Source organism: Mastigoproctus giganteus, chromosome 2 (assembly GCF_048544385.1).
Source record: "Mastigoproctus giganteus isolate SK-2022 chromosome 2, ASM4854438v1, whole genome shotgun sequence".
In the NCBI taxonomy this organism is placed as follows: Eukaryota; Metazoa; Arthropoda; class Arachnida; order Uropygi; family Thelyphonidae; genus Mastigoproctus; species Mastigoproctus giganteus.
This window is the reverse complement of record NC_143576.1, coordinates 48,295,033-48,311,870: the sequence shown is the minus strand read 5'-3', so window position 1 is coordinate 48,311,870 and position 16,838 is coordinate 48,295,033. Positions and strand designations below refer to the sequence as shown.

Here is a 16,838-nt window from a genome sequence, read left to right as displayed (position 1 = left end):
AACACACAGATTCACCAGATCTGCTGCTAACTCCATTCAGTAAATGTGGGACAACTTAGTCAATAGCTACAGCACTCCGTACTGAAAATGCTGAGCTCAAGACTGCTAATGAGGAACTTTCCTCCCATATGGCTATCCTGGAGCAAGTCATTGGTACCATCTCCAAGCTACCCTTGCCCTCAAGTGACGGCCCATATTCCGTCAAGATGATCAAGGAGAAACAAATTGGACTTCGACCAAAATCCTATGCTTCTGTCCTAGGGTCAGCACACCCATCCCCCGTCAGTCAGCAACCACAGGCAGTCGTCCAGCGGACACAAGCCACTAAAAAGGACCAACACATCCTCCTGATGTGTTGGTCCTGCATCTGAAGGCTCCCAAATTAAGACAAGCGAGGAGATCAAAGATTTGGTCCAATCCACCCTAAAGAAAGACTTTAAATCTCTAAAAGTTAAATCGCTACATGTCATTCGCAACCAAGGAGTCCTCCTGGAAGCCACCAACAAGGTAGATCTGACCTCAATCTCCATGGCACCTGCACTGCAGCCAGCTGGCCTGCCCAGCAACCCACCTAAATGCACTGATCCATCAGTCCTTGTTTATGATGTGTCCAATACCACGGATACAGAAGTCCTGGATGACTTGTTTAACAAAAACCTAGACAAGTTTGACATCTCTTTTGAAGAGATTAAACCCCCGGGGGCTCACATCTGGTGAGTATGGGCTTGGCACACCCAGGGTCCTGAGCTGGATATCATCATTCTTCTCTTTCTTGGTGATCCCCTTCTACTTTTGTCTCTCTCTCTCTCTCTCTCTCTCTCTCTCTCTCTCTCTCTCTCTCTCTCTCTCTCTCTCTCTCTCTCTCTCAGGGTAACTCGGGAGTTTTTTTTTTTCCTGGTGCAGCATAAGCCTCAGGCTTTCTTGCATCATATGGCTAATAATAATAATAAGATGGTGATCAGGTTCTCTGTGAAGGCTTGCTCATCTGGGGCATCACACCACATCATTACAGTGTCTCCTAGGCTCTTCAAGTACATCATGTCGCATGACAGTATCTTCCTAGGCAATAGTGCTCACCGATTCAGACCCTTCACAGTGCTAGCAAATTGTTTCTTGTGCCTTGGCTTTGGGCATACAGCACAACATTACACCACTCCTCTCCTACGTGTGTACACTGTGCCTGCAGTGGACGTGTGATTCCTGAATGTCCACACAGGGATGAAAGCATTTTGTGTGCTAATTGCAAAAGGAGAAAGAAAGAAAGAGCATGGCCACTCAGTCAGAGTTGCAGCCTGCCCAGAATATCAAAGAGCCCTGGACGACCTGGCAAGACTAAGGATCGTTGATGGATGAACCTGTTCTAACCCTCCTACAGCCAGTCAGATGATGATAGGCCACCACAACCACTCCCAATATATTCAGCCTTAGCAAAATCTAGGAACAAGAATCCCTCTACAAAACTTAGAATAATGCAAATAAACGGTCATCGGTCTCTGGCAGTTGCTAACGAAATTAGAAGGGCAGCAGAAGAACACACAATAGATATAATCTCCGACCAAGAGCCCTATGCCTCCAGAACTATTATCTCATAATATTATCCCTAAGATTATGGGATAATCCATACAAGCAAAAGTCATCCAATCTACTACAAAGGACCCAAAATCCTGTGTTGTGGTGCATAATAGAAACCTTAATGTACTGGTGATCCATGGATTATGCACAAAATTTGCGACCTGTATTCAGATAACATTCTACTCACACTGATTCTATCTAATATCTCTATACTGCCCACCATCTATGGATATTGAAGAGTCACTCCACTATATTGAGCATGCATTGGACCTTCTTGGCTCTAAAGCTGTCTTCATCACCTCAGATGTTAATGCAAAATCCCCACTCTGGCACTCCCCGTCTTCGGACCCTCGAGGACTTCTCCTGGAAGATTTGATCCCGTCTAGGAATCTTACTATCCACAATCAGCCCAGCCAGCTAACAACCTTCTGCAGCCCATCAGGGTAGTCCAACATTGACATTATAGTCTCGACCAAGGATCTTAGGACAGCAGTCAGCGAATGGACTGTCATTCCAGACTGGACACTCAGTGACCATAGAGTGATCCTATTCAACCTCTGCCTGAACTTGAAAGACTCAACATCCATGAACCGCACCCCAGACTTTGCTAGATTCTCCATGAAAACAGTCAACTGGACCACTTTTGATGACACCATCCAGAATGCCTTCCCTGAGTCGAACATCCAGGCCCTGGAGCACGACTCAGCAGTTGAACTAGAACATAAGATTCAAAATTATATATCGAAAGCAGCGTACAAGTCTGCTAGGAAAAAGATTATCGTGCTAAGACCCTGTGCCTGGTGAACAGCTGAACTAAACAAACTCAGGAAAGACACCCACAGTGCCAGGAGGGAATACCAACGACATCGAGACTGGCCTCCATCTGATGTCGAACATCTTCATGCTGCCTACCTGACAAATAAGAATGAATATACCAAGGCTAGGGCTTCTCACAAAAGGGAAACCTGGACTGGATTTGTCAGAGACTCAGGTAATACTAACCCATGGGGCCTCCTGTACAAAATCACGAGGGACACACCTTTGTCCCAGAAATCTATGGAACGGTTACCACTGCTATGAGGGAAACCACCAACTGGAAAGACTCAGTCAATGAGATTCTAGATAAGCTCTTTCCTCCAGATGACGTATCAGCAGATATGCCAGAACACACGACAATCAGAAGAAACAATGCTAAATGCATTCAACAGTACTAACCCTTTAACCCCACAAGAACTTGACACAGCTATGATGAAAATTAATCAAAAAAAATGTCAGGCCCCGACTTGATTGAGCATATGTTTATACAAAGATTTTATAAATTAAAACCCAACCTACTGCTACTCCTGTTTAACAAATGCCTCCTGGAGTCAAAATTTCCAAAGTACTGGAAGGAAGCTCTTCTCAGCCTTATACCCAAACCAAACAAGCCACCAATGGACCCAGATCCCTTAGGCCAGTTGCACTTTTGGCTAACTTAGGCAAAATCCTGGAACGCCTCATGGCCCTGAGGATTGTCATCTTATTTCAATCACAGGATCTTATTTCCCCAGCACAATACGATTTCACGCCTGGCCGCTCCTGCGAAGATGCCCTCTTCGACCTGGTTCTTCATCTAGAAACATCTAAGCCAAAATATGAGCTTGCTGTTTGTGTTGACTTTGAAGGGGCATTTGACAAAGTTTGGTGAGAGAGTGCACTGGAGCGTCTACGATCAGCCAACTGCTCCTCATAACTCTACTGGCTGACCAGAAACTACTTTTCTGGAAGGTCAGTTATGGTGAAAACAAAGCATTGGCACATCACCAGACAAGTCTTTCTGGGCTGCCCCCCGATCTGGAACAGTGTTTTACAAGAGTAGGTGAGCAGATCATTTGGACGCACCAAGGTCATTGCATTTGCTAATGACCTTACCTTGTTGTCTCCGGACTCTCAAGACTTGTTCTGGAAGATACTGTTAACCTAGTACTAACTAACATTACCAACTGGACTAAGACTAACAAACTGCACATCAATCCTCACAAGACAAATATGATAAACTTTAAAACTAAACTTGATCTTCGGCGGCTCCCTCAGGTCAAGATAGATGGAATATGACTCACCCTGGTGACACAGACCAAGGTCCTTGGGGTCGTTATTGATCACTGACTATCCTTCTGGCAAACAGTACCTTCACTATACTCAATCAGCCAAATAACCCCACCACCTTTTCCAGCACAATGTGGGAAGCCACAATTGACATTACACTCACCTCAAGGTCTCTGGCTGGTCACCTCTCGGGATGGATGGTCAGGGAAAGCTGGACCACATCGGACCACAGGGTCATAACCTTCACTCTTCAACGCACCATAGACAGACAACAACCAACCCGACAAATCCAACATAGATACGCCATACAGAAGGCAGACTGGTCTCTCTTCCAGACTACCTTAAGAGAAGCAGCACAAACCCTCCAAATAGAGGGGCTGAGCCCGGACCAGCACCAAACCGCCGTGGTGGATCTCATCACCGCCGCTGCAAACTGCTCAATTAAAAGGAAAAACCCAACTCCAGGGGCCGTCCCCTGGTGGTCCCCGGAACTACAACAGCTCAGACGCGAGGTGAACACAAGGAGAAGACTATTCCAGAGAGCACGACTTTCCTGGCCAGCAGCAGAAATAGACCAACTCCGCGACCAATATCGCACCGCAAGAAATGAGTACACGGCTCTAATCCGACTCAGAAAACAGCGCTCATGGGAGCAACTTGTTTCTACAACCGGAAACGAGCACCCCTGGGGGGTTGTCTACAGAATAACGACAAACAAACTCCCCAGGGGAGAAGTCATCCCTGCAACAAAGACGCCGCTAGGCACTTATACCAAGACCTGGCAGGATAATGTCAACAACATCCTGGACAGCATGTTTCCTGGACATATTACTCCCACTACACCAGAACAGCAAAAATTATGTCAAGACAATGATACCTATACTACCACCAATAAGGAAGAACCACTTACCATCACCGAACTTCATACTGCTGCAGCAAAACTGCGCAACAAGAAATCACCGGGTATCGACTTACTGGAGCCTGAAATCGTCAAGAAGACCACCGAGACAATTCCAGAGGTAATACTCACCCTCTTTAATCACTGCTTTAATGAGGGATGCTTTCCACAAGCTTGGAGGACTGCCAAATTGCGCTTAATCCTGAAAAGTCCAAACAAGCAACAGGACCTTCCGGAGTCATACCGACCAATAGCCCTTCTCTCTGTACTAAGTAAACTCTTTGAACACCTCCTCAAAGTTAGAATCGAAACTTGCTACATGGCTGCAGGCCTACAATCACAGAATCAATTTGGCTTTAGGAGGGGCTGCTCCACTCTGGATGCCTTGGAAAACATTACCAGAGCTGCTGAAACAACAAACGATAAATATCTACTTGTAATCGCAATAGATTTTGCCGGGGCATTTGACACCCTGTGGTGGCCAAGCGTCCTCGGCAGGCTCCGGAAGGCCAACGTCCCGGCCAATCTATACCAATGCGTCAAAACATATTTTGACAACAGAATGGTTGTTGTAGAAACTCCATATCATTCTATTTCCAGACAGATCTTCAGAGGCTGCCCACAGGGCTCAATCTTGGGCCCGCTCTTCTGGAACATGGTTCTCGACGGTTTTCTAAATCTAGACCTAGGTCGTGTGGCAACTCAGGCATACGCGGACGACTTGACCCTGGTACTGCGAGAGGACAGCAGAGCCAGGCTAGAAACTTCTGCTACTCGCGCCATTGACACCCTACAGAAGTGGACCGACGAAAACAATCTCCGCATATCCTCAACCAAGACCAGCTCAATACTGTTAAAAGGTAACCTGGACATCAGGAGACCACCACAAATCCGCATCCAAGGAACTACAATTAAGCTGACAAAGGAACTAAAACACTTTGGAGTTGTCCTAGATAATAACCTCTCATTCACCCCTCATCTGACCTACATACAGAAAAAGATCAGAAGATACTCTGCTCTGTTCATGAGGGTCTCCCGCAAGGATTGGGGCCTGCGGAGGAGAACCCTCAAGCTATTCTATAAAGCCGTATTCCTGCCTGCCATAACGTATGCCGCTGGCGTGTGGTACCGGAAGGCTACCACGGCTGTCAACAGAAGAAAACTGGACACCACGCAATGGTATATATTACTTATAATAACAAGAGCCTGCAATACTGTAAGCACACACGCCCTCCAGGCCCTGACAGGGACTCTTCCCCTAGACCTTGAAATAGTCTTCCGCGGCCTAATATATCAACTCTCCAAGGGACGTGAGGCTAACCATCTGAACTTCACTTTGGACCCTGAAACTGACCACAAATTGGAACGCAAACGTCTCCTCACACATCTCAACCAGAGCTGGCAAACCCGCTGGCAGACATCAACCAAAGGTGAAATAACTAAAAAATTTATTCCTGATCTACAACTGGTGTACCCAAACTATCCACCTTGGCTTTCTCCTGGACTACTCGCCACCTACCTGTTGACCGGCCATGGCGCCATAAGAGGAAATCTCCATGGATTCGGATTGAGTGACACCCCCCTATGCCACTGCGGACTACGCGAGACATGGGGGCACTTGATGTACGACTGTCCACTGTACGAGTATCTCCGCTGCCGATTTATAACCACCACCCAAATAATGCTAAGAGACCAGGAATATCTGATACTAACTGAAAAAGATACTTATAGTGCCTTCACTCAATATGCGCAAGACCTCTTCACAAGAAGGCGGACTCTCCCGCATCCACCACCACAACAACAACCATGAAATGATATGTGGACCTCCTTTGGACAGGACACAGCCTCACGAGTGACTTTCTATTCAGCTGAATTCCAACCAGCCCAATGAGACCGCAGAGCTTTCTGCATATGCTAGCCATAATGGCAATCGGTGCCGGCGCTCTTGCTGGACCCATCTTTCTTTCCCCCTCCCTCGGCGGTAGGGGAGGAGACAGGAGGTTTTTCCTTCCTGCCTTCTCCCCTACTCGCCAACCCAGATTTCCTCCTGGTGGGGCATGGGCATGCCCCACTGACGTATAATGGGGTCGCCTCCTCTATCGACCCCATTTATTCTGTCTTTCTCCCCCCAGTCTTCAGTCTCCTCTCCCTCTCTACCTGCTCGCCAGCGTATATCCCACAGGTCAAAATTTAATAGCTCCAAATTAAGTTCGCTCACATTTCGGTCTTTCAATCTAGCGATCAACCCACGCAAACGGTTTTTTTTTTTTTTTTTTTTTTAAGGTCCTTGCCACTGAAATCTCAGGAAACTAGGTGGCAGGGCCTGCCAGAGTAAATAACTGTAATACTAGTGTACCTGGTCTGCCTCCACGGGGCGAAGTGTGGGCAACGTCGGGCCTCAGCTGGGGTCCGGCGGCTAAATGGCCAGAAGAACAACGGTACACAACATCACACACCTCAAGATCCATATAATTTTAAATCTCTGGCCTTTACAGTGAACTGTATCACACCACAATGTAAACTACGCGGAGATGGGGGAAACCCCTGGTGCCGTTTGACCCTAAACACACTTTACACTTTACACTTTTATCCTTCTTACCACGTCTGGGCGGTAGCACAGTGGTACCGTCACCGTCCTCCCCACACCGGGTGGAAAAGGACTGGGTTCGAATCCCGTCGATGACGCGAGGAACTTTAATGGGCTTTTTTCACTCCGTGGCTGAGTTAGTTGGTCTCAGGCGTAGATAGCAATGTTTTTCTCCCCAGTAACGGGTTTTTTCGTCCAGCAAAACAGGCAAATCAACGATAGAACATACGCAATTTACAGTCACAAATACGGGTTAATGTATTTAATTACGGGCAACCCTAAAATAATAATAAAATATCCTTCTTACCACGTCTGGGCGGTAGCACAGTGGTACCGTCACCGTCCTCCCCACACAGGGTGGAAAAGGCCTGGGTTCGAATCCCGTCGATGACGAGGAACTTTAATGGGCTTTTTTCACTCCGTGGCTGAGTTAGTTGTTCTCAGGCGTAGATAGCAAGGGTTTTCGCCCCAGTAACTGGGGTTTTTTCGTCCAGCAAAACAGGCAAATCAACCATAGAACATTCGCAATTTACAGACACAAATACAGGTTAATGTATTTAATTACGGGTCACCGTCCTCCCCACACCGGGTGGAAAAGGCCTGGGTTCCAATCCCGTCGATGACGCGAGGAACTTTAATGGGCTTTTTTCACTCCGTGGCTGAGTTAGTTGGTCTCAGGCATAGATAGCAAGGTTTTTCTCCCCAGTAACTGGGGTTTTTTCGTCCAGCAAAACAGGCAAATCAACCATAGAACATACGCAATTTACAGACACAAATACGGGTTAATGTATTTAATTACGGGCAACCCTAAAAAAAATAATAAAAATATCCTTCTTACCATACTTGAAACAATTATATGCCAAAATCAGAAAATTCTCTGCGTCAGTTGTCAGAATCTACAGAAGCGACTGGGGTCTCTTATAGTACACCTTACAGTTATACTATAAAGCTGTTTTCTTACCTATCACCACCTATGCTGCAGGAGCATGGTTTCACCGAGCGACTGATTACAAAATCAAACAGAAGCTTAACTCCATCCAGAGAAGCATTATTCTTGCTACATCGCACTTGTAGAACAGTGTAAACTCAGCATTGCAAGTAATATCTGGAAACACCTCCCCCCCTGGAATCTCTTCCTCATCCATACAGGACTTGCATACCGCCTAAAGAAAAGAATGCCAACTGAAATACTGGATATTGAACTCAACGTGGACAGTGATACCAAACAGCAAAGAGCTCGTTGCTATAACGATCTAATCAATTTTTGGCAGACAAGATGGGACCACAAGAGGTGTTGTTACGAGAACATTTATACCGGATGTCACATTCGCAACCAGCAAAGTGGTCAACAAGTGGTTCTCAATCAGCATGGAAATCTCCTTTCTGGTCATTGAACACGGATCCCTCAAACAGAAACTCCACCAACTAAATACCGATCACTGTTTCTGTGGGTCTGTCGAGAGTTGGGAACATCTACTCTTTGAATGTACTATCTACGAGGACTATAGACAACTCCAGGCTGCAATTTTGGGATTTTTTCCTGACCAAGTAGAACTCCTGGTACAATCCCAAAGGAACTTAGGTACATTACAGCACTTTACGGCAGAGGTATTCAAGCGTAGAAGGAGGATCATCCTAGCAGCTTCTGCAAATGCATTAGCATAAGCATTAGCATTAGTAGAGGCATATGATGCAAGAAAGCGAGCTTATGCAGCATCAGCCAAAATAAAAAAAAAAAAAAACGCTCCCATTTCTCCTTTCTGGTCATTGAACACGGATCCCTCAAACAGAAACTCCACCAACTAAATACCGATCACTGTTTCTGTGGGTCTGTCGAGAGTTGGGAACATCTACTCTTTGACTGTACTATCTACGAGGACTATAGACAACAACTCCAGGCTGCAATTTTGGGATTTTTTCCTGACCAAGTAGAACTCCTGGTACAATCCCAAAGGAACTTAGGTACATTACAGCACTTTACGGCAGAGGTATTCAAGCGTAGAAGGAGGATCATCCTAGCAGCTTCTGCAAATGCATTAGCATAAGCATTAGCATTAGTAGAGGCATATGATGCAAGAAAGCGAGCTTATGCAGCATCAGCCAAAATAAAAAAAAAAAAAAACGCTCCCATTTCACCCATCAATTCGTTCCAAATACCTGTGCAGCTCAGCCTTAAATTTATTTAGGCTATCAACTTTTACAACAAAGGATGGAAGTCTGTTCGACCAACCAACTATCCGCTGGCTAAAGGAAAACTTCTGCACATTTATTCTACAACTTATTTAAACTCTTCAGTTTAAATCTATGCCCTCTCAGGTTCTGAGTTTCAGAAAAGTGGAAGTATCCCATTAGCATTGAGCTTGCTCAAACCATTCAGGGCCTTGTACTTTAATCAGATCACCTCGCAAGTGACTAGTCTCCAGAAGCTGCAACTGACAGAATTTAGGCCTCTTGTGATAAGCGAACCCATTTGTTCCTCTCACCAATCTTGTTGCACCTTTCAGTATGCGTTCTAGAAACTTTACATCCTTCCTAAAATGAGGCCTCCAGACTTGTATGCAGTACTTAAGGTGTGGCCCAACCATTGCCTTATACAAAGGTATAATCATCTCCTTGTCTCTGCTAGCAAAATTTCTATATATCATTGACAAAACTCCATGGCCTGCTCTGGCATCTCATCTACTCAGAGAACTTCATATCCGACTGCAAAATTAAGCCCTGGTCTTTTTCATTCTCCAACTCCCTGAGTGTAGTACCACACAGTTGGTACATTTCTCTTGGATTACTGCTACCCATATACAGTACTTTGCATTTGTCAATATTAAACTTCAGTTACTACTTCTCAACCCATTGACCTAACTTTTCTAGATCCTGTTGCAGTAGAATACTGTCTTTACTATCATTAACAACCCTGCCAACTTTTGTATCATCCGCAAACTTAATGTATCAAGCTTAATGTCCAATTAAGCTTGATACACATACATCGATATCATTAATAATTACACAAAACAACAATAGACCCAGAACTGAACCCTGAGGGACTCCACTAATAACATTAGTCCACGTAGAATAGTGTCCATTTATTACCACTCTCTGCCGTCTCCCACTCAACCATCCCCAGCAACTTGCCCTTAATGTCATACCGCTCCAATTTGCACAGCAGTCTTCCATGTGCAATAGTATCAAAAGCTTTCCTGAAATCCAAGTATATGATATCAAAATTATTTTATGCATCCAGTTTCTCAGTGACCACATCGTAGTATCCACTCAATTTGGTCAGACAAGATTTCCCCTTAACAAACCCATGCGGTGTCTGAATTATTACTGCAGTATTGTCTAGGTGATCCTGCATTACTTCTTTAACCAGTGACTCCATTATTTTCTGCTGAACCTCAGTTAAAGTAACAGGTCTATAATTAAATAATTATAGAGCTGTTAAAGATTTGCATCACCCTTTGAACTCCCTTTGTGAATTGGGGATACATTTGCACATGTCCAGTCAATGCGGCCTCCCCTGAATCTAAGGATGCTTTCATAATTATAGCTAAGGGTTTGCTTACTTTACTCACTGCATTCTTCAATATAACTGGATAGATTTTATCTGCCCCAGGTGCTTTTTTATGTTTAACTTCAACAATTTATCCTCCACTTTGCTCTCCGTTATTACAGAATCATTTAGCTTCCTGTTAGAGTTTAGTAAAACTTCTGTCCTCCCCTTCTTTACAGAATTCCTCATGTGTGAATTTAGATGCAGAATACTCATTCAGTTTGTCAGCTATCTGAGCAGGATCATCAACAGTCAAACTACCAACATGAAGTGGACCAATCTGATTCATCCCTTTCCTTGTAGAGTTTACATAAGTAAAGAAGTCTTTGTGGGTTTTTTTTGCATCCTTTACCAAGGATTTCTCATAATCAGCCTTCACTTGCCTAACCTGCTTTTATATCCTTAACTTTATCTTTTTCCATCCAAGAAACAAACACTGAAGGCGTTTTTTTTTTTTTTTGGGTTTTCCTACATCTCGGTGCTTTTTCGTTGTCTGGAGCTTTCTTTTTCTTCACAGGAGCCACTAACTCTGATCTGGAAGATGAATTCCCAGCATCAGGATCTCTAGTTAAAATTTTTTCCAAGACTGTATCCATGTTTATCAGTGAATGTATTAGATAAGAAAACAAAGACCATAGTCACAAATAAATAATCTTATAGCTGGTAAAAAGAGACTGTTGAGCATGCCCCGAATCTGCTGTTAAACCTGTCTTTCTTTCTAACCTCCTGGAAGGTTGCCAACGTCAAGCTTATTCTGAAAAATCCTTCAAAGCCACTTCAACAACTTGAATCTTCAAGACCATTAGCCCTACTCTCTGTGGCAAGCAACTTTTTGAATGTCTATTGTATGGTCGACTACAACAACATTATGACTCAGTAGGCCTAACAACACCTAACCAGTTTGGCTTTAGGCGGGGTCTTCCAGCAGTTGAAGCCCACCAGCACCTCCTGCAACAGTTGGAAGAATGTGACAAGAAATACTTTCTAGTAATTTCAGTGGACTTTGCCAGGGTGTTTGACACCCTATGGAGGCCGAGTGTTCTGGCAAGACTCAGGGTCGCTGGAAACTTCTTCCAGACCATTAACAACTACCTATCGTATAGATCTATAACCGTTACAGCACTGTACCAGTTTCTCTCAAGAAAAAATTGCCGGGGTTATCCATGTGGTTCGGTTCTGCGAACCCTTCTATGGAACATTGTTCTGAACAGTTTCCCGGTCTTGGACCTCGGTGAAGTACAATCTCAAGCCTTTGCCGATGACTTTATCTTTACGGTCTCGGCAATTTCCAGGACACAGCTGGAAGAGCTAGCTAATCAGACCTTAGACCGACTACAAGACTGGGCAGAGACGAAGCCACTTAAATATCTCACAGGGAAAAACTAACAATCCTACTGAAAGGGAAACTGTACTTGCATCGACCACCTCCGATCAAATAAATCAGACGACGATAAGTTGCTCAAAACAACTGAAGTACTTAGGAGTCATCCTAGACCAAAATCTATCCTTCAAAGACCATCTTCAATACCTCCGCTCTAAGACCAGGAGATACACCGCCCTGGTTGCCAGGATCACCAGAATGGACTGGGGCCTCAGCTGGCCCACTTCATTTCTATTATAAACCCATTATCTCATATGCCTCTGCTGTGTGGTACAACAGAGCGACCACAGCAGTTAACTGGCGAATCATTGACTCGACCAAAAGAATGATTCTACTTACCATCACCCGTGCCTGCAGCACGGTGAATACCCATGCCCTTCGGTTCCTAGCCGGGTTCCTTCATCTGGACTGGGAGATCGTGTGTAGAGGTCTGCTGCACCATCTGGCAAAGGGTACCACCAAAACATGCCTTGGATACACGACTGACCCTAAAAACAGCCGAGCTGCTGAGGGGAAAAAGCTTCAGGACCACCTGCTGCAGGTGTGGCAGGACAGTTGGACAAACTCCCACACCGTGGAGATTACCAGGAAGTTTATCCCAGATGTCGGTCGAGTATACCCTAGAATCTTAGGGGCTCGTATCTGGTGAGTATGGGTTTGGCATACCCAGAGTCCTGATCTGGATACCATCATTCTTCTCTTCCTTGGTGATTCCCTTCTACTTCTCCTCTTCTCTCTTTCAGGGTAACTCAGAAATTTTTTTTTGGCTGGTTCAACAAAATCCTCAGTCTTCATTGCACCATATGGCTAATGGTAATAATAATAATAATAATAACCCCGACTTGCTTCTCACTGGGCCTACAAGCAGCATACCTGTTCACCAGACATGGTGCCATCAATGCCAAGCTTTCCTTACTTTGAATCGAAGAAGATCCTTCTTGTGTCTGCGGCGGATTAAAGAGCTGGCAGCATCTAATGTACGATTGCCAGCTCTATGACGACCTCCGCAGCATATTAACAACAAAGATAATGTATTCTTCAAGAGGACAAGAAGCTACATACTAGACACAAAAGAAGAATATCAATCCTTCACCTCCTATGCCAAAGAGCCCTTCACAAGAAGACGAATACCCATCGCGATGGAGTGCCACTGATCTTGTGCCACCGCACAACTCACAAATGGCCTGACAAGAAAATGACAAAGTTGCAGATAGCAGATTTCGAGAACTCGACTGCACAGCACTACGGCCATCCCAATTGGTGGAACCCGAACTTCAAGTGACAACAAATACGGACTTGACAAACTTTATATCAACCACTGATCAAAACTATTAACGACTTACCAATGGACTCACCAGGATTTGACATTAACCACCGATCAAGACAAGATGCAGACTGCTACCAACTCACCATTAGGCGACCTGCACCGCGCCCTCTTGTGTGGTGCCTTTACTCACTCTCCCCTTGTGGGATGGGAGACAAGCCTCTGTCTCTCCCCTCAATGCTTCCCCCTCTTCTCCTGATTGGACTCTGGTGACTCCACTGACTTTTCTGGGAATGAATCATGGAGGACTCCACTAATAACGTTAGTCCAAGAAGAGAAGCATCCATTGATTACCACTTATTGTCTTCTCCCACTCAACCACCCTTTTATCCATTTTAACAACTTGGTCTTAATACCATGCTACTCCAATTTATAGAGTAGTCCAAGCGCAACAGTATCAAAAGCTTTCCTGAAATCCAAGTATATGATATCAAAATTATTTTTTGCACCCAGTTCCTTTGTGACCCTATTTCGTAGTATCTAATCAAATTGGTCAGACAAGATTTCCACTTTACAAACTGCTGTGCCTGAACTGTAACTGCAGTCTTGTCTAGATGATCCTGTACTGCTTCTTTAACCAGTGACTAAATTATTTTCTTCAGAACAGAAATAAAACTACAGGTCTGTAATTACTTGTGTCACCTTTGATATCCCCACCCCTTTTGAATTGGGTGATACATTTGCACATCTCCAGTCCGGGGAGGCTTCCACTATGTTCAATGATGCTTTCATAATTATGGCTAAAGGTTTACTTACTTACTTTGCCTCTTTCTTTAATATAACTGGATAGATCCCGTCCACCCCAGGTACATTTATTATGTTTAACTTCAACAACTTCTCCTCCACTTTGCTCCTAGTTATTAAAAAATCATTAAGCTCCATGTTAGAATTTGATAAACTTCCAGCCTCTACTTCCCTACAGAATTTTTCATGTGTGAATGTAGATGCTAAATACTCATTCAGTTTGTCAGCTACCTCAACAGGATCATCAACAGTCAAACTATTGATGTCAATTGGAGCAATCTGACTTCCCCTTCCTTCTAGAGTTTCCATAAATAAAGAAGCAAAGCCTTTGCTGTTTTTCTTTGCATTATTTTCCAAAGATTTCTTGTAATCTGCCTTTGCTTGCCTAACCGCCTTTGTGACTTGATTATAGATAAGCCTATTGATTTATAGAAGCAAGCTTTATAGAAGCTTCCACAAGCTTCTATAAAGCTTGCGGAAGTTATCTGAAATTTTCTAATGCACAAATAATCACTGCTGATAACAAGTTCAAGTTCAAGTGTAATACTCTATCTGGTTACTGCGAACATGCTGCTGCAGAAAACAATAATCGAAGAAATCCACAAAAGTCTTGCTAGTATGGAATTGATCAATCCACAAATTTCCACTTAATATCTGGGAAGTTAAAATCTTCCGTTATAAGAAATTCTGATTTACTGGCCCATCCTCTTTTTTTGTTCAATTGTTCTTTGTGCTCGTTGGAGTCATTAGGCCTATAACACGCTCCTACTCTCATTTTTATTTTCCCAGTGCTTATGTTACACCAAACTGATGCACCATTGCATTGATCATCTGTGTCAACTGGATGCACTTCCTCAGATTTCCTGTTTCTGAACTAACAGCATAACCGATCCTCCTTTCCTATCATGTTTATCCTTCCTGTACACATTGTACTTGCCAAAATGCAATTCTGCACCGCTTATATCTGTGTGGCTCCACGTCTCTGATATACCAACAATATCCTCTTTTCATTTCTTGACCAGCAATTCAGTTTCATCAAATTTATTTACTGTATTCCTTGCATTGGTGTACATGCAATATACATGCAGCTCTTGTTAATCTTAGCTACTCTATCACAGCCCATGTATTTATTTGTTCCATGATGACTCCCAGCAGTCTTTAAAATCTTCCAACACCTTTTCAGGCTGCTGCTCATTCCAATAGAAGTAGTGCAACAATCACTTTCAACCCTGCCTGTGGCTACTGTTAATCTTTTAGTCTCTGAATCCCCCCAAACTATCAGTTTTCTGACCCACTTAACACTGCCTCGTGGTGCCACATGAGCAGTGTTAGGAGGGTAAGAAAATAGGAATATGAACGCATAAGGAATACAGAATTTGAATATGGGGAGTGCAATGTGTACAGAAAGGATAGACAGGATAGGAAGGGAGGGGGGATTATACTGTTAGTTATAATACTGTTAGAAATACATAAACTCTTAGGAAGTGCATCCAGTTGACATGGGTGGTCAGTGCAATGTTTAGTCAGTTTGGTGACATTAGAAGTGGGAAAAGAAAATGAAGAGTAGGAGTGTGTTATAGGCCCAATGACTCTGAGGAGTACAACGAACAACTATACAGAGAAATAGAGCCAACCAGTAAACCAGAATATCTTATAATGGGAAATTTTAGCTTTCCAGTATTGATGGGAACTTCTTGCTTGGTCACTCGCACACTAACATAAATATTCTATGCTCCTATTTTAACTTTAGAATATTCACCTAATTTTGAAAAGGAGGTGAACATTTTTATCTGTAACATGTCTACTGCATTGTTGCAGCCTCTTACAACACTAGTGTTTTGAGTCAGAACTTTTCAAACAGATCATATATAATATAATTGTATTTTATTAAGGTTTCTGATATAAATAAACAAATCTATAAATGTACATATGTTGTATCAATTACGGATTTATATACATCAGAAGTAGTATGAATATAGATTGCAATACTCTGCCCATATTGCTGATGGAAAATAATTTCGATAACTAATAATAGTAATAACTAAGATACACTTGCTTATTATTCAGTAGATGCCTCTTCTTCACATTTACAGCATTCTTCACAATACCGCAAAATGAAAATCATGTTTACCAGCGTTTATTTATTATTATATATTTTTTGTCATTTATTGAATTCCTTTTCATACAGAAACGTTATTTACAGCATATGTAATTTTTCTCCCTCTCCCCAGAATGACTACCTCAAGTCCTGCAGTTTTCAGTGGTGGAAGTGATTTAATAAATAAATGTTCCATACTAAATCATCACAGAAATAACGGAACTCAGAGCCAATCAAGTTTGTGGAGGAAGACCCGTCCATCATTTTGTGTTATCTGTTTATCACCTGGACATTCCACAGCACAATGCATCGATAAAGATGGAATATAATTTCTTACAGCTTGTATAATAATTGTTTGCAAATGATATCCAATATATATAATTTTGCTATGCAATTGAGTATACCAAGAAAATATACAGAAAATATGATATAGACAGTTACCCTCAAAACACATGAAAGAATGATAAAATGACTAGGACATTAAGAATACCAATTAGACACTGCTATAACCAAAGACACTCATGTCTAACATATAGGTTAGTGCAAAAGCATCATTTTAACGTATCCACCTATCAAATTAGTTAAATTAATTAATAAAATTG

General features: G+C 43.2%; 1 protein-coding gene across 1 annotated transcript in view; it reads left to right on the top strand.

The window, feature by feature from the left end:
- The window catches only part of LOC150089293 (CAP-Gly domain-containing linker protein 1-like), an 86,537-nt gene extending 69,972 nt beyond the window's left edge, over positions 1–16,565 (top strand). The window contains exon 3 of the mRNA XM_090389935.1: positions 16,370–16,565. Within this exon, the coding sequence (XP_090246061.1) occupies positions 16,370–16,565 (196 nt within the window). The remainder of the gene's footprint in view (positions 1–16,369) is intronic.
- Positions 16,566–16,838: the final 273 nt, after the last annotated feature.